Raw genomic sequence first — 21,548 nt, forward strand, 5'->3', positions numbered from 1 at the left:
TCAGTAAGGTCTTACATTGGTTGGGGTGGCTCCTGGCATGAGAAGAATGTGATGGTCATGCTCTTGGAGTTCTTTGAACATGTTTTCATATTGCTGAAGGAGTTGTTGTAGGCGGTTGTGGTAGTCTCCCGACCCATTTGAGTTGTTGTTAGCTAAGGATGGGCTGGCCTAACTAGCGTAGTTCTTCCTTTAAGCCGTTGACAAAGCTTCCAACTAGCGTTTTTAACATCAAGCCTTCGATTCACATGTCTAGCTTTTTGAATTCCATCTAATAATCTCTAACCGACCCCATCTACCGTAGTGTTGCAAGATTCCCATTGTGATCTTCGAACCTAGATAAACCAAAACGGATGGTCAAGGCATCGATGAAGTCTGCCCAAGATTGATGAGGGTGCCCCCATCGATACCACTGATACCATAGTATAGCTTCTCCCTCAAGATGTACCGAAGCTAGAGCAACCCTATCTTGACCAGTTGTCTCATGGTAATCGAAATATCACTCGGCTCTGAGAATACATGGAGTTGGGTTGCCACTTAAGAAGATGGGAAAATTGATTCTTGTTGCTCGCATTGTTGTCGACCCTATTCTATGGCTGTTTTCATTGCCCTATTCTACATTTCCTTCAACCGATTGAGGAGAGTGGTGAAACCTTCCTTCATTTCTCTGAGGTCTGATGACATTCGATGGATCTCTACTTCCATCTGATCCACCCAGGCATCTACTAATGTTGTCCTTGTGTTGCTCATCCTGACTCTGATACCAACTTGTTAGGAACCCACCTAACACAGGGCTCCTCGAGGGAGCCAACCTCCTGAATTCAACAAATAGGTGAGAGGGAGAGAAGAGAATACACTCTTTTAACTTTTCCAATAACATAATACACTCTTCCACTTCTTGGTCCAAATTCCTTAATCAAATCTACTATAATTCCTATTGGTGGAGGGATAAGAGAATTTTGGGAGGACGTGTGGGTGATTGATAGACACTTGAAAGACCAATCCCAACCCTCCATTCTTTATCATCTTATAAATCCATACCCGTGGGAGCTTTGATCTTTTTTCTGGGAGGGATGGCTTTGTTTCCCTCACTGCTTTATGTTGTATTGTTTCTAAATAAAATTACCTTACCTTTTTTCAAAAAAAAAATCCAAAACTGTCCCTGAACTTCTAAATATGCTACTCAAGGGATCAGTTGTGACTTTGGGCTCCAGAGAGGCCCTAGGGATTTTAAGATACTTGATGCTCTCAACTTGTTGGAGTCTTTGATTATTCTTTAGTGTGTCTAAATTGGATTATAGGATTTGGAAAACCAGTTCCTTGGGGTTGTACCCATATGCATTTTTTTTTTCAGTCATTTCTTATTCTAGTCCTTTTTTTTCTCCTATTCCTCCACCTTTTTTGGTGAAAGAAATTTGAAGTAGATTGGTGCCTCCTAAGATAAGAGCTTTCTGTTGGGAGGTGTTTCATGAGAAAACCAACACTTTTGATGTGCTAAAGAAGATTAAACTGTGCATATCTCCACACAGAAGTTTTCTTTCTAATGTAAGCAATTAAACTATTATTCTAGTTACTTATCTCCTACTTGTTTGTTTCTAGTTTTTGGAGATGGTTTCTTTTTCTTTTTGGTTGTTGTAGGTGGAATCCTCCGATGGATGTTGTTATCTTGTTTAACTTGACATCTTGGTGCCTTGATGAAGGGGGAAATCTTGTGGAGGTGTGCAATAATGGCAATGCTTTGGGCCCTATAGAAAGGAGAAGGTGCATTACAAAGTAAGATATTATTGAAAGTATCACAGTCAAAGTGTATGTTGGGCACATTGGACATTTTTGCACCATTTTCTATGGATGAACTCTTCAAAAGGTGGTATTCCTCTGACTTCAAGGGTTGTGATTTAAACATAGTGGGAACCACCTAGCAATAACTACATAAAACTGAACTTAGATGGCTACATTGGACCTATGACTATCAGGTATTGGTTGAGTGTTTAGGGACCAAAATGGTACTCTAGTAGCACTATATTTGGGTCTGGTTGGTCAAGGAAACTCTTCAAAAGCAGGACTTTTAGCATTATTATAAGGATTAAGAATTGGAAAGTTGTTAAATCTAAGAAATATTATGGTCGAATGTGATGCTATGGTGGTGGTGAGCTAGCTATCTTGGGTTTTGATGTTTGCACATACTCCGTTCTTTCAATTTTAATCTAGTAAAGGTTTATGTTAACTAAAAAAGCATCGAGGATACGAGGGACATAGAAGGTGTTGATCTTGTTTCTCTAATGGAGGATGTTGTTAAGGTAAAAACCAAGGATTTGAATAGAGTGGTTGATAATGAAGTACAAGTTGGCAAGAGTCTGGATCTGTTTCATTCGGGGTGGAAAGAAATTTTCCATGAAAATCTTTATGAAATTGAAAAAAGGAAGCACTTTAAAAATTCTAGCAACATTTTTGTGGATTCTTGTTTTCATTATGGAAATAATTTTGTTGATGATTTAGCTGAGTAAAGAGTCGAAGCAATGGTTTTCTTTGGAAATTTTGGGTTATTTTGGAAAGGTAGTCTAGGGAGTTGGAGTGTGAATGATTTTTGGTTAGTTAGATAATGGGTTTGGGGTGTTAGTGTTAAGATCGAACTTTTTGGGTTGATCGTATACTACTTCTATTCACATTTTTGGAAGACTCCATATTTTCAGTTGCTGCCATTTTAGGTTTTCAGAGTCATGTTGTTTTGGGGAATGTGGTCGTGTTGACAAAGCCAATACACTTCTATTTGAGGGAGATTCATAATTTCAAGAATCTCTCTCCTCCATCTCTTGTTTTTGTCTTTTCTTCTTCCAACTCTTGAGTGCATGGGAAGAATCATTGTCCCACATTGCTTGGGAAAGAAGTAGAAGTGGAGTATATCTATAGTTTTTCTCTCTATATGGGTAGGGATGGATAGGAGGAAAGCACTATAGATATTCCATGCATGTGATGGGGGTTGGGGGTGCTTTTCACACACACACACACACCGAGTCATGCCGAGCCAGGGAGTGGGTGAGGGTGCGGGTGCGAGCGTGCAATGCACCGAATTGGTTTTCCTTTTACCGGATTAATCATTTGTTTTTAAATTTTGAATTTAATTTTTAAAACATTTTCTTCTCTTTCTCTCTTTCGTGTCTCTTCAAATAGATTCAAGTCTCTTTACTTTCTATGTCTTTTCGAACAAGTGCACTATTCTAAAGAGGAACCTATCTGAACAAACATCTTTGTGTCTATTCGGGTCTGAGAACACTCTATAAAAAAAGTGTTGGTTGACCCAGTTTTGACACACCAACATTTTCGACATTCTTCTTCTCTGTCTTGTCTACAAATCTGAGCACCATCTCTCTTTGGTTCGCAAAGGTCTTGTAAGCGAGTTCACGCCTACTAGTGGCTTGTGGGTTGTTTTATCTTGGTGACCGATTTGTGATCACCCAGATGCACCATAGGGGACAAATGTGGTTTTAAGGAGAGTAACTATGTGGAACGACTCAGCCCTCATTTTCTCGGTTTCATAGTTCTGCAACACCACACTCCTGCAAATTCTCAGTTTGGAAAGCGATTACCAATAAGTTCCATCTACCTTCTTTATTATTTTCCAACAATCCTAAAACCGCAATTATGGAACCTATCTCTGTTAACCCTTTCATGAGAAACTAGATACTATCAACAATTCCTGATTTTTCTAAGATTGAGTCCTTCAATGGAACCAACTACAAAGCGTTGTTGATGATGCCTGTTGTTTGCCTTAGAGGAATTATGGGTAGCCTTTGCTTTGACTGAACCAGACTCATTAAACATGGAGGAACCATCCCGTTCTATTGTTGCAAAACACTGGACAACGGCCGACCACCTCTACACCAAGCATATCCTTAATTGTTTGTCTAATGAACTGTACAATGTTTACACTTCCTATAACTTTGCCTATGGAATTTAGAATGCATTGGACAATAAGCATGCTTTGGAAAATACTAGAAATAAGAAATATATAATTATCAACTTCTTGCATTTCACCATGAAAGAAGACATAGATGTGTCTACCCAAATAAATGAGTTATAGGTTCTTGTGGGGGAACTAACAAAAGAAGGCATGATACAACCAGATGAATTCATTGCCGGTTCTCTCATAAAAAAATCGTCACATACATGGAATGATTTCAAGACTAGTATGAAGCATAAGTGGAAGGACGCTACTTTGGACCAAGTAGTGGTACAAATTAAAATAAAAGAAAAGAACAGAAAGAAAGATGATGATCAGTTTTCCAAAATTATTGAGGAAAAGATTAAAAATTTAAAAATAATTTGAATGTAAAAAATGATCAGAAATTCAAGAAACAGCAAAAGAAAGAAAATTTCTATGTATGTGACAAACCCGGACATTACATGGACTGTCAATACCAAAAGAATGACTCTAGGAAACTAAAAGTCAATTTTACTAAGGATGTTACCGTAGCCATGGTAACTGAGGCAAACTTAGTTGATAAGCCAAAGGAGTGGGTACTGGACACTAGTGCTACCAAGCACACTAGTGCTACGAAGCACATATGTGAGTCTTCATGGAAAATTCACAAACTTTGAAAGTGATCGGCAAAGAAAAGATGCTCCTGAAACTGACTTCAGGAAAAAAATCTAATGTTGAATGACTGCATGTGCCAGAGATCCAACGAAACTTGGTATCGGGAGCACTCTTCAACAAAGTAGGACTAAAGCTCACGTTTGAAGCAGACAAGGTTGTGTTAACTAAACATAATATTCTTATTGGAAAAGGATACAATGTTGGTGGACTATTTGTACTGAATATTTCTGATATTGTTATGAATAAAAATGCTTCTTCTTCTATTTATATTGTTGAATCTTTTGATATTTGGCATGCTAGATTAGGACATCATAGTGCTCCTTATTTAAAATGGTTATATAAATTAGGAATTTTGAATGTTCCTATTAATTTTACTAAGAAACCTCATAAAAGTGAACAAAGAAGAATTGAACTATTACAACTTATACACAGTGATCTATGAGACCTTAAATATCATGAAGCTAGAGGAAGGAAAATATATTATATAACATTTATAGTTGACTTCTCTAGATATGCAAAAGTAGTTCTACTTAGATAAAAAAATGAGGCTGATCAAGCTTTTATAAACTATAAATTTGAAGTAGAAAATAAGTTAGGAAAGAAAATAAAAAGACTTAGAACAGATAGAGGGACAAAATATGATGAAAAAACCATTAGAAAATCTTAAAAAAATTGAATCATACATGAAACCATGACCCCTTATCAACCTAAATCTAATGGAGTTGCAGAAAGACTTAACAAAACACTAAAAAAAAATGATGAATGCAATGCTAATTAGTTCAGGTGCACCTCTAAATTTGTGGGGGGAAGCAATCCTAATGGTTTGTCACTTATATAATAGAATACCACCTAAGAAGAAATGACAAATACCTTTTGAACTTTGGCATAATAGAAAACCTAGTTTAAGCTACTAAAAAGTTTGGGGCTGTCTAGCAAAGGTTGGAATACTTGAACCTAAAAGAAAGAAATTAGGACTGAAAACTTGTGGCTGTGTATTCATTGGATATGCACAAAATAGTGTGACTCATCGATTCCTTGTAATTAAAACAATTGATAATGTTGTCAAAAACAACACAATAATAGAGTCCCAAGATGTAGAGTTCTTTGAGCACATCTTTCCTTGGAGAAAAGAAACTACAAATACGAAACCTTCCAAAATCCAAACTAGAAACCAAAAACAATTGAGTGCTCAAGGAATCAATACTTCACTTAGGCAATAACTAGACTTAAGGAGAAGTAAAAGAAAAAGAAGAGAAACAAACTTGGGCTATAGAAAGTTCACATTTCTGGTGGACAAGGACCTAGTAGCCTATTAGGAAGTCGTAACTTCACTTGATCAGTATTTTGGAAAAAAACCATAAAAAGTGAAATAAACTCTTTAATCACTAACCACACCTTGGAACTTGTAGATCTTCCACCTAGAACTAAGGCACTGGGCTGTAAATGGATTTTTAAGAAAAAAATTAAAGACAAATGGTACAATAGATAAATTCAAGGCTAGATTAGTTGCTAAAGGGTTTAAACAAAAGAAAGATGTAGACTTCTTTGACACTTACTCCCTGGTCACAAGATTAACTACAATTAGAGTCTTGTTTTCCATAGCATCCATTTACAAACTAGTAGTTCATCAAATAGATGTAAAAACAACTTTCTTAAATGGGGAATTAGAGGAAGAAATATATATTAAGTAACCTGAAGGCTTCATAATACCAGGACAAGAAAATAAGGTATGTAAATTAATTAAGTCTCTATATGGCTTAAAATAAGCTCCCAAACAATGGCATGAAAATTTTGATAATGTATTAGTAACTAATGGATATAACAGAAATGATTCAGATAGATGTGTTTATAGAAAATTTAAAAATGATAAAAGAGTCATGATCTGTTTATATGTTGATAATATGCTAATAATGGGAACTAGTCTAAAGGTAATAAAAGAAACAAAACAATTTCTAATGTCCAAATTTGATACTAAGGACTTGGGTGAGACTGATGTAATCTTTGGGATTAAAATCTATAAGCAACAAGGAAATTTTATTCTCTCCAAATGACACTATGCAAAGAGTATTCTTAGAAAATTTGGACACTATGATTGTAAACATGTTAAAACTTCTATTGACTATAGTATTCACTTAAGAAAACATGTAGGAAAACTTTTTTCACAAAATGAGTATGCAAGTATAATTGGATCTATATCTTACTTAATGAATTGCATAAAACTAGACATAGCTATAGTTGTGGGAAAATTAAGTCAGCATACTCGTAATCTTAGGAATGAACATTGGGATGCTCTAGTAAGATTATTAAAATATTTAAAATGAACTATAAATTTTGGTTTATATTATTCAGGTTTTCCTCCTGTTTTAGAAGGCTTTACTGATGCAAATTGGATTTCAGATTCAAAGGATAGTACTTCCACCAATGGATATGTGTTTACTCTAGGTGGAGGAGAAATATCGTGAAAATCGTTAAAGCAGTCATGTAATATAAGTTTAATAATGGAGGTCGAGTTTATAGCACTATAATTGGCGGGATCCAAGGCAGAGTGGCTAAGGAACTTATTGGCAGATATACCACTTTGGGCCAGGGCTGGTTCCGTCTATCTCTCCATTGAAATAGCCAAGCAGCAATAGTCAGAGCTAAGAACCAGACATACAATGGTAAAAGAAGGCACATTTGCCTAAGGCATAACCTGGTAAGATAATACCTCAACGAAGGTACAATCGCTCTAGATTTTGTAAGGTCTAAAAAAAACCTTGCAAATTCATTAACCAAACCATAGAATTCTATGGTTTATGAGGCATTGGTAGGAATGTGGCTAAAGCCCGTTACATAAGTCATTAGTGATGGACACCCAACATATGTGAAAGGAGATCTCTGGAATTAGGTTTAATGGGTAAAAATGAGTTGCTAAATGACTTGGGAAAGCACTATCATTTATGTCCCATTTTAGATGCCGAGGTAAGATAGTGCTCACTGCATTTTGAGAAGGTTGAGCATGAGGCTCATAATCATTAAAGAATAGTGTGTACAATGCACACTAATAACTGACCTAAGTGAGTGTGAAGTGTGGCCGCTTCTAAAGAGAAATATAGGGCTGACTCTCTAAAACACTCATGATTCCAAGAGGGGAACAAGGTTAAAATGTTCCAAAACAAAAGAACCACTAAAGAACTAGTGAGTTGAGTTGGTCAGCCGATTAGCTAGTTACAACAAAGAGGAAATGTTGAAGGAGTCTAATTCCACCCGTACTTTGTGACATAACCTGTCATACCTAAGTATTGATTGAAGTCCAAAAGACATCACCATGAATACTTTTATCACTATGATGCTTAGATTGTTCAATCTTCTTGTAATTTTGAATCTTGTGGGGGATTATTGGAGGGAGATTCAAAATTTCAAGAATCTCTCACATCCCTATTTTATTTTTGTCTTCTCCTCTTCCTACTCTTGAGTGCATAGGAAGAGTCATTGCCCCACATTGCTTGGGAAAAGAGTAGAGGCGGAGTATATCTATAGTTTTGCTCTCTCTGTGGGTAGGGACCCATAGGAGGAGAGCACTATAGATATTCCATGCATGTGAGGGGGGGTCAGGGGTGCTTTTCGCATGCGCACGTCGAGTCGAGCCGGGCTGGATTGGGTCGGGCGTGGGCGTGGGCATGGGTGCAGGTGCGGGTGCGAGTACGGGTATGGGTGTGCGATGCACCAAATCAGTTTTGCTTTTACTAGATTAATCATTTGTTTTTTAAATTTTGAATTTAATTTTTTAAAATATTTTCTTCTCTCTCTTTCGTGTCTCTTCGAACAGAATCGAGTCTCTTTCCTTTTTGTGTCTCTTCGAACAAGTGCACTATTCTGAAGATGCACCTATCTAAATGGACATCTTTGTGTCCATTCGGGTCTGAGAACACTTTATAAAAGGAGTGTTAGTTGACCCAGTTTTGACACACCAACATTTTCGACATTCTTCTTCTTCGTCTTCTCTGCAAATCTAAGCATCATCTCTTTATGGTTCGCGAAGGTCTGGTAAGAGAGTGCACACGTACCAGTGGCCTGTGGGCTATTTTATCTTGGCGTTTGCAATCACCCAGCTGCACCGTAGAAGGCAAATATAGTTTTAAGGAGAGTGACCAGGTGGCACGACTCAGCCCTCCTTTTCTCAATTTCATAGTTCGGCAACACCACACTCCTGCAAATTCTCAGTTTGGGAAACGATTACCAATAAGTTTCATTTGTCTTCTTTATTATTTTCCAACAACTTGTACTTTTTCTCCTTTATTATTTTAATAAAAAAATTCTTACTCACAAAAAATAATCTCCTTACCACCTGATTCATATTATCTTTGAGAAGAAAGCAGATTCAACAAATAGCAAGGTTAATGGAAGTTATGCATGGGTTTTGGACCACAACGTTCACTTGGACCTATTAAGATTTGAGTCTTCATTTATCTTCCTCACTATTCTTTAGCATTTGACCAAAGCCAAAATAGCCTTAAAGCAAGAATCATGTCTCATTGCTTGGAATATTTGGTCCATTGGATCTGTAGCTTTTCTTTTGATGTATGAAAGTTGTATGTCATTGTGTCATGATAAATCACTGGAGATGCATTTGTTTCTTCCCAGAAGTTACTACATGATTGGAAGTTGGTCTTTACATCTTGCAATTTAATCATTAGAGTTCCACAAAAAGGAAAAAGGAAAGGAAGAATTAATTGAAGAAAATAGTGACGTGGCTAACTTATTGACCCACTACTAATTTATACGTTAAATGTGGTCACAATGACCAAATATGCTGCAACCAAGGTTCAAAGTATCGGATACGCCTAGTGTATCAGGAAGGCAATTTTAAGATACATATCAAGATATGCTTTGGATACGCATGCGTATCAGAGAAAAATTAATATACACATAGATCCTTATAAATACACATAGGAACACTATAAAACTTCAATATAACATAGAAATACATCAATAACACTAAATATAAGGCTTTAATTAGATATATATATATATATATATATATATATATATATATATATATATATTAAATTAATATATTTTAATAAAATTTATGAGAAACCACATCATATTTAACATATGTAAACATCTAAACATTATTTATTAAAATTATAATCACATCAATATTTAATTCAGGCCTACCCTATTGCAGCATCTGTGTCAAGGCCTATATTCGATATAGGTAAGTTCTCCCTGATCTGCAAATTTCGTTCTTTTATTTTGTTGTACTTTAAGTTTCTCCTTCCTAATTCCTAATTTCCAATTATCTCCATAATAGGATTATCCTTCCCTTCTACCATCGTTGTTGTGCTTCAAACAACGATGTGTTCCTTTTGTTTTATTTTCTCTTCATTACATTTAAGAATAGTGGGTGAGAAAGTTATCACGTTTGGTAACTGGTAATTCATCTATGCATGTTTAGTTCTTCTTATGAATTCGGTATACTTATGGATTTTTTTCTTTCTTGTTTTTCTTTAGTTGTTGAATTGTTTAGATGAAATATTTGTTATATTCAATTCTGGTGGTTGGATTGAATAGCCCGAGGATTTAGTCACCTGAAACGGGTACGGTGGAGTTGTTCAATATTAACGATCTAGGATCTTAGAGGTGCCTGTTAGTGTGGGATTCTAATTCATCGAAATCTTCTCCACCATAAACATGATACACATGTAAACAAGTAAAATAAATAAATTATTAAGGAAAAGTGAAGAGTGATCTTGAAGATAACATGAATAATCCCTTAGCGTGATGTTAGCATCTGAACTTCCAATTCATCTCAAACCTTCGACTAGACCATTTCGATCCTTTTGAAACACCCAACAACACAAAAATCTCAACATTCACCCTCAAAGCCTCCAAATCCAGTGTTAAACATGCCTGATACCTAGTCAATAGCCTCGATTGATTAACCCCCGCTTATACCGCAACCATTAGATCAGATACAACCACCAAACCCCAAACCCCCCAAAATACCTACCCATGAAATTTTAGCTTAAAATTTCTCTATTTACCCTTCCATCAAACAAAGATTCTATTTTGACTATTCTCGTTAGTCTAAACAGTTGAAACCCAGATTTTCTTGATCTTGACACATCCCAAACGATCAAACCATGCCATTAAAGTCCAGATAAATCAAAACACTTGCCCATAAAGTTTCACCCCCAGATTCCCCATTTGCTCTTCCATCAAGCCAAGATTTTATTCCGAAACATCCTGTTGACCCAAATTCCTACAATCTTGACCCTCTAAGCCTGATAAAACCTCATAGTCAGAACCCAGGAACCCCTAGATACCAACTTGTGAAATCTCAACCCAAATCCGTTTACCCTTCAATTGCACCAAGATTCCATTTCAAGACTCTAAATTGACTAGATTTCAAGTCTATCCGATCTGGGCCTATTTGGCACAATCCAGCATTACTAGACCTGTTCATGGGCCAAGCTTTTACTCTTCATAAAGAGGATTTTGTTAGGCCCAGGCCCGAGTCCAAAGCTCGACCTAATAGCAAGATGGTAAAGAGAAAGACTCACTACCGGTGACTGTGTTCGCTACTGCTGAGTTCGCGTCTGAGAGAGAGAGAGGACTCACCACCGTTGTCAGTGCCTGTGTTCGCCGCCTCGCTGGTGCCTAAGTTTGCATCTGAGATTCTGAATGAAGTGAGAAGAGTAATGAGAGAAAGAGGACTCACCACCACCACCGATGCCTATGTTCGTCGCCTCGTTGGTGCCTGAGCTTACGTCTGAGATTTTGAGAGAGAAGAAGCGAGAAGAGGAACGAGAGAGAGAGAGAGAGAGAGAGAGAGAGAGAGAGAGGACTCACCGCCAGAGTTCACTGGTTGCACCGGTGAGTGTTTGTTGGTTTTGTCTGCCTGAGAGTGTGAGGTTGCGCCAGTGAGTGTTCGACTACTGAGAAGAAAAAACTGAGGTTTGGCTAGAAAGAGATGAATGAGAAGAGATGGATTAGGATATTTACGGTTTTTGGTTTTACCTAAAAGTTGGGCTACCCAACCCATGAACTAAGCCTTACCTATGTTTGACCAGTTGGGCTACCCAACCCTAAAAGTTTTAAGCCCGCATGCTCAAATCTATGTTTGACCCGTTGGGCTACCCAACCCATGAACTAAGCCTTACCAATCACCTCAGACTACCAAAAAATCATGCCCTAAGAAGTTTCATCTAAGGCAAACATGTTTTCCCTTTAATCACACTTAGATTCTGTTTCAAAGCTCCAGATTAGCCGGATCAAACATTTTCTAGATCTACTCGATCCAGGCCCAGTTAGGCCAAGATGACCCCACCAATCATCGTAGATTTTTGAAAGACCACACCCTGTGAAATTTCAGTCAAAAATACCATCATTTACCTCTCCATCTAAAAAGACTCTGTTTCAGTCAATCGTTAGCCCATTCACACAAAACCCTTCTTCGTAGTCAAACCCTTCTCAACCTTCCATTTTTTGACCCGAAACCACCCACCATTGGACCAGAACCCCGATTCAACCCATTGGACCCGCTTTGACCCAGTTGTCAAAAATCACCAAAATACCCCAATGTTCTCCAAAATTACAAAATTACCCCTGCCTCCCAATTAAATTCAATCTTATCTTTTCATTCGCCCTGATCCGAAGAATTCGAATGGGGGAGGAAAATGGAGAGAGGGCGCTGTTCATCGTCTCTGATCTCCGTCGAACAGAGTAGTGGCGGGTGAGTCTCCCACTCTTCGGTTTCTTTCATTCTTTTGTCTCATTCTTCTCCTTATCCCTTTCCACACTTCTCTCCGGTCGTCATCTCTCCTTTCTTCTTCCCACCGGCGGGAGTGGAAGAGTGCAGCGGCGGATCTGAATCCGACGACATTCTCGTTCTCAGAAGACCCCTCTCCTCTCCGATTTTTATTTCACACTCTCTCTTTCTCCTTCATTATGTTTCCTTCCCCATCATTTCCCGCCTCTCCTTCGTCACCTCTAGTCTCCTCAACTTGTTCCCCAAGCCCTGTTTGATCTATTGAGTTAGCAGAACCAACCGTAGTAGAGTCTACCTGGATCTATCTTCTCACAGTCTCCGACGAGATCTCCACCTCAAGAGATTAATTCTGAACTATCCCACTGAGTTCCTATCCATAAGCATCACTGTTTGCAGCATCTAAAGGGGGGAGAGGTTAAGAACGATGCGGTACCGTCTCCTTTGTTCCGTCAACTAATTCCAGGCTCAGACATAATTAGGTAAACCTTGTTATCCCCCACTTTGTAGTTAATCTCCTTTTAGTTCCTTTTTTTTTTTACTATTTGTTTTCTTGCATTTTGCGCGATTAGGATTTGAGGGAGAATTAGAGGGTTGACGGAATTCGGTGAAACTGGTTCTATAAGCTCTCGGTGCCTACCCAAACCTGTCGTTCTTGTTCTCTCTCGAGATTTTGGTTGCCTCTGTTCTTTTCTGCAATTGATCTTCTTCCCTTATGATTACAGTTGCTAGCCTGCCTCTGTTTGCCGGTTTTAGTTTTCTTTCTTCTTGAGGATTAGAATGTGTTGATGGAGAAGTTTAATTCATTTTAATTACACAGCTTATAATCGTATAGCCTGGCTCGCTGAAATCGCAACTATTTTTTTTTTATTTTTTTTTTATTTTTTGTGTTTTTTGTTTTTGTGTTGTTTTTTTGGTTGAAACAGGAGGAGCTACACAAGACGGGGTAGCTCGGCCCAAGCGTCACAAGAAAAAACACGAATAGAACTTAAATTCCTAGGGATAGAGGGAAAGCAAAAACTGAGAGTGATGAGAGGAAAAGAAAGAGGTTGGATTGCCATCCGGTGGGTAGCTTGATTGGCCTCTCTATAAACGTGGTTGTGGGTGATTCTACATTCCAAATCTCTAGCCAGCTTCAAACACTCCTGGATTCAATCTCCACGGGCAGTCTACTGTGTTCTTTAAACACGAAATCACAAGAAGAAAGTCTCCCTTAATGAAGATGGGGAGATCCCTATAGTTAAAAGCAATGTTATGGGTCTCCCACGCAGCCCAAGCCTCCCCTACATTAATTGAGGAATTCTTGATAAAATAAGATTTGGTCTCAAGAACACTCCCCTATCGATTTCTTGCAATGCAGCCAATTGTGCAATCACCTTTATCATTTCTAAATGCATCAAAGTTTATTTTGATAGAATTCCCTTTTGGAGCTTTCCATTTGATTGGCTTCCAATATTTAGTCCGAATAGTATTGGAGTTAGAACAATTTTCAACACTGTGATTAAAATATAGAGACAAAGCTCTATCAATAATGACTGAAGGGTAGCAACAATGGTTATGGAAGGTTTTTCATTTCTATTCTTCCAAATCTGCCACAAGATAAAACAGGATTTCACAAGGATCGTAGAATCAGTCTGATTGGAAAGTAAGTCATCCTACCACTCCCTAGAATCACTCATTTTCATTGGAGTATCTTAATATTTGGGTTTAAGATACTCCCTATTTGTTTAGCAATAGTACAACTTTTAAAGATATGATCTGTGTCTTCAATTCCATCGCAAAAGCTGCAACCAACATCAATGGAGAGACCTAAAGACCTCAAGAAGGTTTTAGAAGGTGGCCTAGAATTAAGCAATAGGTATAAAAAAAGTTTTGATTTTAAGAGGAATTTTAAGCCCCCAAATCTTGTTGACCTGAAGGTTAAGATCACTCTGGTCCTTATGCATGATAATAGCTTCTTTGTAGGCCGATTTAACAGTAAAATGTCCTTTGGGATTCAACTTCCAAATCATTTGATGGAGGGGATAAAGATGGTTCTAATGCCACTCCAAATATTGAGGGTAACTAAGTTACAAATCTTATTTTCCTCCTAAATATGTCTTTCATGATTAATAACACCACTCACTAGCAACTCCTCGTGCTCAATTTCAACTCTCGAAGGGTCTTTATTCAATATTCCTTCAATTGGAGCTGAGTACAACCAGTTATCTTTCCAAAACTTAATATTTTTTCCACTGCCAACAATCCAACCCATACCTCTTTTGAGTAAGTCTTTGGAATTCAGAATTCCCTTCCAAGCCCAAGAAATTCCATATTTAGGTTTAGTATTCCAAAAAGATTCATTTCAAATAGATGAGGATGTCATAGTTCAGACGATGGTCAGTAGATCAAATCAGGGGGGAAGGGAAAGTGTCAGTTACTGAGAGTAGTCCAGTTATATATATATAATAAATTGATTAAAAGATTAAAATAAATAAATAATAAGAAGGTGGAAAATAAAAAATTGATAAACAAGAAAAATAAAAAAATAATGGGGAGGTTTTCTTTCATGTTGGTTTACTTTTTGGTATGTTTTGTTTATTATTATTTTGCTCGATTAATTGCAGTTCTTCTAATTATGCTTGTTTGAGCTTCTATGTGGGCCCCACCTATTGGACCTAGGAGAGGGGTGCCTAATCCCTTCCCTCTCCCATCCGAGTCTTTCTCGGACTCATGTAGTCAGTGCCTTGGGTTTTAGAGTCATTATCGAACCAAAATAGTTTTGATGCCATTCTCGGAGGTCTCATCACCTCCATTTCGATAATTGATGGGTGACGACTCCATTTCTGTCTAAGTTAGCCGTTTTCCTGACTTTCACATGTGATGAGGCAGAATGATGAGAATAATTGGCTAGGGAAGACAAATTAACCCAATAAAAAGGAAAAAAACAAATAATTAAATAAATAAACTTAGTAAAGCTGTAAAGTGGATAGGCTATTTCGATGGGTTTAGAGATACGTAGGTGACAAAGGAGAAACAAGCTAATAAAAAATTGAAATAAAAATATATAAAAAATAAAAATAATAAAATAGATAAATAAATAAATAAAATAGAAAAGATTAAAAAATAGAAAATAAAAAAATCATAGTAAATATTATATTTTTATAAAATCAATATGTAAATGGGGATCCATAAGAGAATAACAAAAAAAAAGTTAATAAAATTAAGTAAAAATGACAATAAAAAAATGTAAAAATAATAACAATAAATCAAAAACAAAAAGACAATAATAAATAAAAATTGCTAAATATATTTTTATAGTGGCTTGTTCTTGTAACTAGTCAATGACCCTGTACGGGGAATTAATAATATTAAATTTATATTATAGAATAAATTCTGTTAAATTTATATTTATTAATATTTTAACTAATTATTAAAATTTCAAGAAAAAATTATTATGCCTTTAGTTAATAAAATGATTATATGTTCGTGATTGTGCTTGTTTGGGATCCCATGTGAGCTCCAACAATTGGACCTGGGAGAAGGGTGTCTAATCCCTTCCCTCTTCCATCCAAGTCTTACCCGGATTGGTTTAGTTAGTGCCTTGGGCTACTGGACTCACTATGAATGAAAATTAGTTTTAATGCAATTCCCAGAGGTCCCATCACCTCCACTTCTTAAACTGATGGGTGGCGACTCCAATCAGCCCAAGTGAGCCGTTTTTCAATACTCACAGACCGGTGACTCCACTAGAGAGTTCTTGGACCATAAATGGGGCCCACATAGGGCCTGTTTGGCTTGATTGTTTTCTTTGTATATATTCATATGAAATTTTCCGATGGTGATTTGCAAAGCTACAATCACCTCAGCTAAAGAAGGTTCTCTCTCCCCCAACAAATCTTGTTCAAAGGGACATCGTTATCACAGTTGTATCGCATGGTGATGACTGAGAAACTGTTGGTGAGCGAAAATGGTGGAAAGAGATGGACACAGATAGTGAATGTTTAAGTAAATCATTACCGAGGATGGGTGGAGGTTCAGGATGGAAGGGCTTTTGCACCCATGAATGCCCTTATTTTAATTAACAATCAGAAAGACTTAATCTTGCCCAAAAAAAACTTTCATTTTTCAGAATTAGTGCCATTAAATTGCCCTTTTTATTTGGTGTTTAAGGCACTTCATGGAAACTCAGTACCATGTTCGAGTTTATATTTATTCGATTATCAGCATTCAGTCCTTCATGCTTCTAGCTGGCACTGCAGCCTTTGTTCATAGTTCTTCGTTTTCAAGTGAGGTCAGTTACAGATTTTCCTTTATTTCTTTCCATTTCATGTTTTTCCTTGCATCTGGCAGTTACTTGGATTATTTCAGTTACCTTGTTCATGGCATTTCTTTCTATGCATTGACTACATATTTTTCATAGTGATCAACTACGTTCTGTTTATTTTATTCCCTAATCTAGAGATAAGATTTCTTATGGTAATGATAAAATTATCAGTTACTCTAGTATCAACATATCAGACTATATCAGTGTTTAAGGATTAACTTTAGCAGTTCTAAGCTCCACATACCAGGTTTTTCTCTAGAAGAAAACAATTAGATTAGAAGATTAAGGATAACTTCCAGTAATGTTCTAAAAACCATTCCAAACATAGCCCAGAAAGCTGGTTGGGTACGGGACTAAATCGTTTGCCCAGTAAAATGATCAAAACCATAAAAAACATAGGAGCAGGTTCATTATCTGGTGTTAACCTGTCCAACCATCATCAAGGAGAAGTTGAAAGCAATGGTTTCTAGTATTGTGGCTAATGGATTTAGATGACTATACCAACTGATTGGCACCCCAATTCGTACATTCTCTACTTTGTTGCAGCAGAGACCCGGGATCTATTTCCGTTGCCTCCAAGGTTGGGATTGTTTTAATGGGATGGGGGATGGGCTACCCTGTTGTGTAGCACACTGTCAAATTGCTTGGAATAAAAAAAATGTAGACGACTAAGGAATCTAATATGTGTCCTGTATGGAAAGTGATCATAGCATCAATCTCCTCTAGGTATGATAATGCTTTATTTAAATCATGCTACTTTTTAATTATTAATGCTTCTCTTGGCACTAATTTTTGGTGATTCTTATTTATTTGCAGAAATTCTTATTCCGAACCTTGTCTAAGTAGTAGAACTTGGTTTTATTTAGTCTACTTTAAGTTCAAATACTCAATTAATGTTTATTGCTTGGGTCTTTTTCTTTCATTATTCACTTTCTCTCTTTTTAGAAATCTGAAATATATCTCAGCCCTAGAGCCTCTTGTTATCTGGTTGTCCAGCTCCATTAGCTTTTAAGTGTGGAGTAGTGTTTCTTTTTTTTATTAGAAATTGGAAGAAAGAATGGGAGAGTGGTTACAAATTTACAATATTCTAAAGATGTGCCCTATACCCCATATTGGTAGACTAGATCCAGCCTAGCTACCCCCTAACCACATTTTGATGCCAAATGAAACACTAGTTATTTCAATAATTAAGGATGCCATTCTGAAGTCTTTCTTTTGGTGCTTTGACATGATTCCTAGTTTGTTGTTCTGAGGGGTGCAATGTCAACTAAGTATATGCTTAAGACAGATCAACACTGATACTTATTCTTAAGTCTAGAAATCCTGGCTTGAGGATCAACACTGGTTTCTTTGTGTCTGAGTTGTAATACCCAATTTTTTAGTTCAATTTTCAGATTTTGGTCTCAAGGGTGTGGCTTGTAACTGCTTTACTCTCTTGTTAATAAATCTATTAATTTGTTAAAAAAAAGCAAGACTGATACTTATTCAAGTATATATTAAACCTCTTAAGTCTCTACTCTATGTTCTTGATTTGATTTTTATTTCTTGGAGTGAAGCCGTAAGTTTGGTTATGGTTCTTTTGCACAAGTCTCCAAATGTTCTTTATTGTTGTTTGCATGGTTGAATCTAGGTGTACAATCTGTTGGTTGAGTTAGAACCAAAGGCCTAATCGACTATTCAGTTTGACCATTTTCTCCAATCGAACCAAACCGAACTAGAGCTCAGAACTGAACCAACCCTAACCAAATTCAGTTGGGCCCTCATTCCACATAAATGATAAATAATGATTTTGATTAATAAGTGTTATTAATTAAAAGTTAGAATGGCACCAAAGCCCATTGGCTTTAATTATTTAGCTATTATTAATTAAAGTCTAGAATAGACCCAAAGCCCTATGCCAATGGAGAATTAGCAAATTGACCATTATTCACAAACAATTAATAACTAGCTTAGGTTTTAATTAACTATAATTAATTAAAAGTTAGAGTGGGCCTAACAACCAATGGGGAATTGCCAAGTTGACCATTAGGAAATATAATAATTAATTACCATAAAGTATTAAATAGAACAACAAATATTTAATATACTTAATTAAATAATAACAGTAATTCGGTTTACATTTTGGTTTGGTTAAAAATCTCAGCCAAACTGAACCTAAACCAAATTTCTATAAAAAACAAAAACTGAACTGAACCAATGCCAGAATTAACCAAACTAGCTTATTCGGTTCAGTTCTGTTTGGTTTGGTTTGGTTCGATTTTTTGTTTATCAATCGAATTTGAACACCCTGGTTGAATTGTTCAAAAAGCTAATGTTAAGCCCTTGTTTGTGATCTTCCAATCCCACACCCCAAAGTTTCAGTCTCTGTTAGCCAAGCATTCCCTTCATCACCCACTTGAAACACTTTAACTAGCTGAATTTTCCAGCAATTGTGATTCCTTAAGTCTCATCTTTTTTCAACCCTCTTAACATCCAACAAATAGGAAACTTTAGATTGCTTAGTCCAATATTTCTTGTCTTTTTTCCTATGCATTCAGATTATTATGTTTTTCCATCACAAATTACAGGCAAAAACCTCCAGAAAATGCAATTAAAGGGAATTCTTGAAAAAAGTAAACCAAATTTGCATATTCCAAACTCTAACTTAGTATATCACCCATACAATCCCTACCATTACATGTCTCTTATGGCATGACAACTGCTAATATATTGGTAGGCCATCTTTACAATCTACACAATGGAATCACAAGTGTGTAATTTTGTGTTAGCTTTAATTCATCACCAGGAAAAAAAACACCCCTAAATTGTCCAAAAGCCTCCAGTGTTGCAATGCTTATCATTTTTCTCTTTGTCATCTTACATAATTTTAGGCCTAACTGTTACTTTATTAGTGTCTTTATTTTCTCTCTCTTATGCCTTGTTCTCCCCTATGCATATTAATTTCAGGTAGGCAAGTGTAATTTGGATTCTGATTATGACAACCACCCTAAACGTGTCTCTGCGCCATGCTCATGGAAATATCTTATGGAATCTTACTTTGAGAAACATGATAGCCTCATGGATTCAGATATCCAAGCCTTCTTTGTACATGAACTTCACCCTGCCACCTGTGAAGTAATTCAACAAAATCTGAATTCTTTGCTTAGAATGTCAGTCCTGCATCGAAACTTGATTGGAGAAGGTTCTCATCGTCATCTATTTTCCTTCTTAAAATTTAATGTTCTATCAGAGGCTACATTTGAGCTACCTGCACACTTTTGTGAGGCTATAATTATTGAAAGATTACCTCATGGAATCTTTGCGGACCCATTTGAGCTACAACATCTTATTGAACGTGGTGGTAAGGGACTTCCCTTTATTCTTGGAGCAAGATCTTTGAGTTTTATCATGTCAAGATTTTAGTTGAAATGTTTGTTGCAGTGTTTGTTGATGCTGCTGTTTTTGGAGACACTAATCTGGAATTACCTTCAGTCTTATCCAACCGATCAATTGTTGAGGTTCATGTGGATATTGGTAACAATATTTTAGCAGCTAATAAGGAAGGGGTAGAAATTAAATTGGAGCTCCCATTACATGCACGATATCCTGTAAGTTTGAATCTCGCATATGAGTAGGAAATAAAATTATCATATCTTGATATGCTAAGAGTCCACATCACTAGATAAATAATGGAATCAAATTTCCAGCCAATAGGTAATATGCAACTAATCCAAAGAATGTAACTACTGATTAAAGAAAAAAAACTGGACGGTTATACTAATAACCAATACTCTTTGATGGTCTAGAGTCCCTAATTTCTAATTTCCATGTTATCTGATATTTTCTGGAAGCATGCATACTGATAAAATTGCATGAATCAAGGAGAAATTTGTTTGCATGAGAAATCTAGTTGATCCCTAATTTCTAATTTGTTTGCATGAATCAACTGTTCTTTATCAAGAATATGTGACTCATTTTAATTTTTGGCTTTCCTAACCGTCTTTCAAATCATTTATCTCAGCATCCTCAATCCACCTATACTTTATTATTCTGTAAAAATGAATAAATGATAATTCACATTAAAAGTACCATCCACCATATCGTTAATATAAAAAATAATTATTGAGAAGTTATGGTCTTTTGAAATATGTTATGTATTATTTCCTTAAAGACATGTAAAGCAAGATAATGTCGATCCATGCAATCATTTAAAATTTCTTCTATGAGTACAATTTTGTTGGTTGTATTTGTATTTGTTTCAGTTTTGTTTGTCTCATTTAAGTTAAAAGATGTGTTATGGTTCTTTTTTTTTTTTTCTTGCAGCCCCTTGATGGAAGTGGTTATTCAGAAGTTGAGATCAATAAACCAAACTTGTTCATGCATTGTAGCGTGAATGAATCACTGCAACAACAGGATTGTTTATGGTTGTTAATAGATGAGAGCACTCAACTCAAGACTAGCACAATTGTTTGGAGAATACCTTCTGGAAATGAGAAGCATGTCAAAGTTGTATCTCTTGTTACCTTTACTGTGGCCTTATTGTCCACCCTATTAATTGTGTTAACATCCATATATTCTTCCCATGTTAATAAACACTAAGTCAATTTATGCTCAATTAAGACAATTAAGACACTTGTCAGTGTGGGCTCATATCTAGGCATTTTTATGCTACCATATCATATCATAGGAATGGGGATAAACATTACCCTAGCTAATTTAAGCCTGACCATCTAGTGGATATGCTTTGGTCAAGGGAAACAATGTTTCCATGAAATGTTAAACAATGGATATGGCACTATTTACCCCATATATTTGGGGTAAGGCTTATAGAGGTGTAAACAGATTGAATTTGAATTAGATCAGGCAATATCTGAATTTGAATCTGATTAGAAAATCTAATACTCGAATTTGATTTGATA

General features: G+C 36.4%; 1 protein-coding gene across 12 annotated transcripts; it reads left to right on the forward strand.

The window, feature by feature from the left end:
• Positions 1 to 12,223: 12,223 nt before the first annotated feature.
• LOC148846430 (phosphatidylinositol-glycan biosynthesis class X-like protein) lies at positions 12,224 to 21,261 on the forward strand. 12 transcript variants are annotated; one of them, XM_088953498.1, is made up of 6 exons: positions 12,225 to 12,826; positions 12,917 to 12,976; positions 16,497 to 16,617; positions 19,597 to 19,990; positions 20,053 to 20,237; positions 20,953 to 21,261. In XM_088953498.1, the coding sequence occupies exons 3-6, from the start codon at positions 16,504 to 16,506 to the stop codon at positions 21,226 to 21,228; spliced, it is 969 nt and encodes a 322-aa protein (XP_088809624.1). In that variant the 5' UTR covers positions 12,225 to 12,826; positions 12,917 to 12,976; positions 16,497 to 16,503; the 3' UTR covers positions 21,229 to 21,261. The 12 variants fall into 12 exon arrangements, with proteins under 12 accessions (XP_088809622.1, XP_088809627.1, XP_088809624.1 ...); XM_088953503.1 differs by having other exon boundaries at positions 20,071 to 20,237; XM_088953497.1 differs by lacking the exon at positions 12,917 to 12,976 and adding an exon at positions 13,271 to 13,989.
• Positions 21,262 to 21,548: the final 287 nt, after the last annotated feature.

Source organism: Nelumbo lutea, chromosome 7 (genome assembly GCF_056320005.1).
Source record: "Nelumbo lutea isolate HS-2025 chromosome 7, American lotus-T2T, whole genome shotgun sequence".
Lineage (NCBI taxonomy): Eukaryota > Viridiplantae > Streptophyta > Magnoliopsida > Proteales > Nelumbonaceae > Nelumbo > Nelumbo lutea.

Bases quoted from the DNA above. Each gene is read 5' to 3' on its own strand.
- LOC148846430 (XM_088953494.1), top strand. From the start codon at position 12,256: ATGGAGAGAGGGCGCTGTTCATCGTCTCTGATCTCCGTCGAACAGAGT. The intron at 19,991-20,052 runs GTAAGGGACTTC...TCAAGATTTTAG, and splicing joins ACATCTTATTGAACGTGGTG to TTGAAATGTTTGTTGCAGTG. The intron at 20,238-20,952 runs GTAAGTTTGAAT...TTTTTCTTGCAG, and splicing joins CATTACATGCACGATATCCT to CCCCTTGATGGAAGTGGTTA.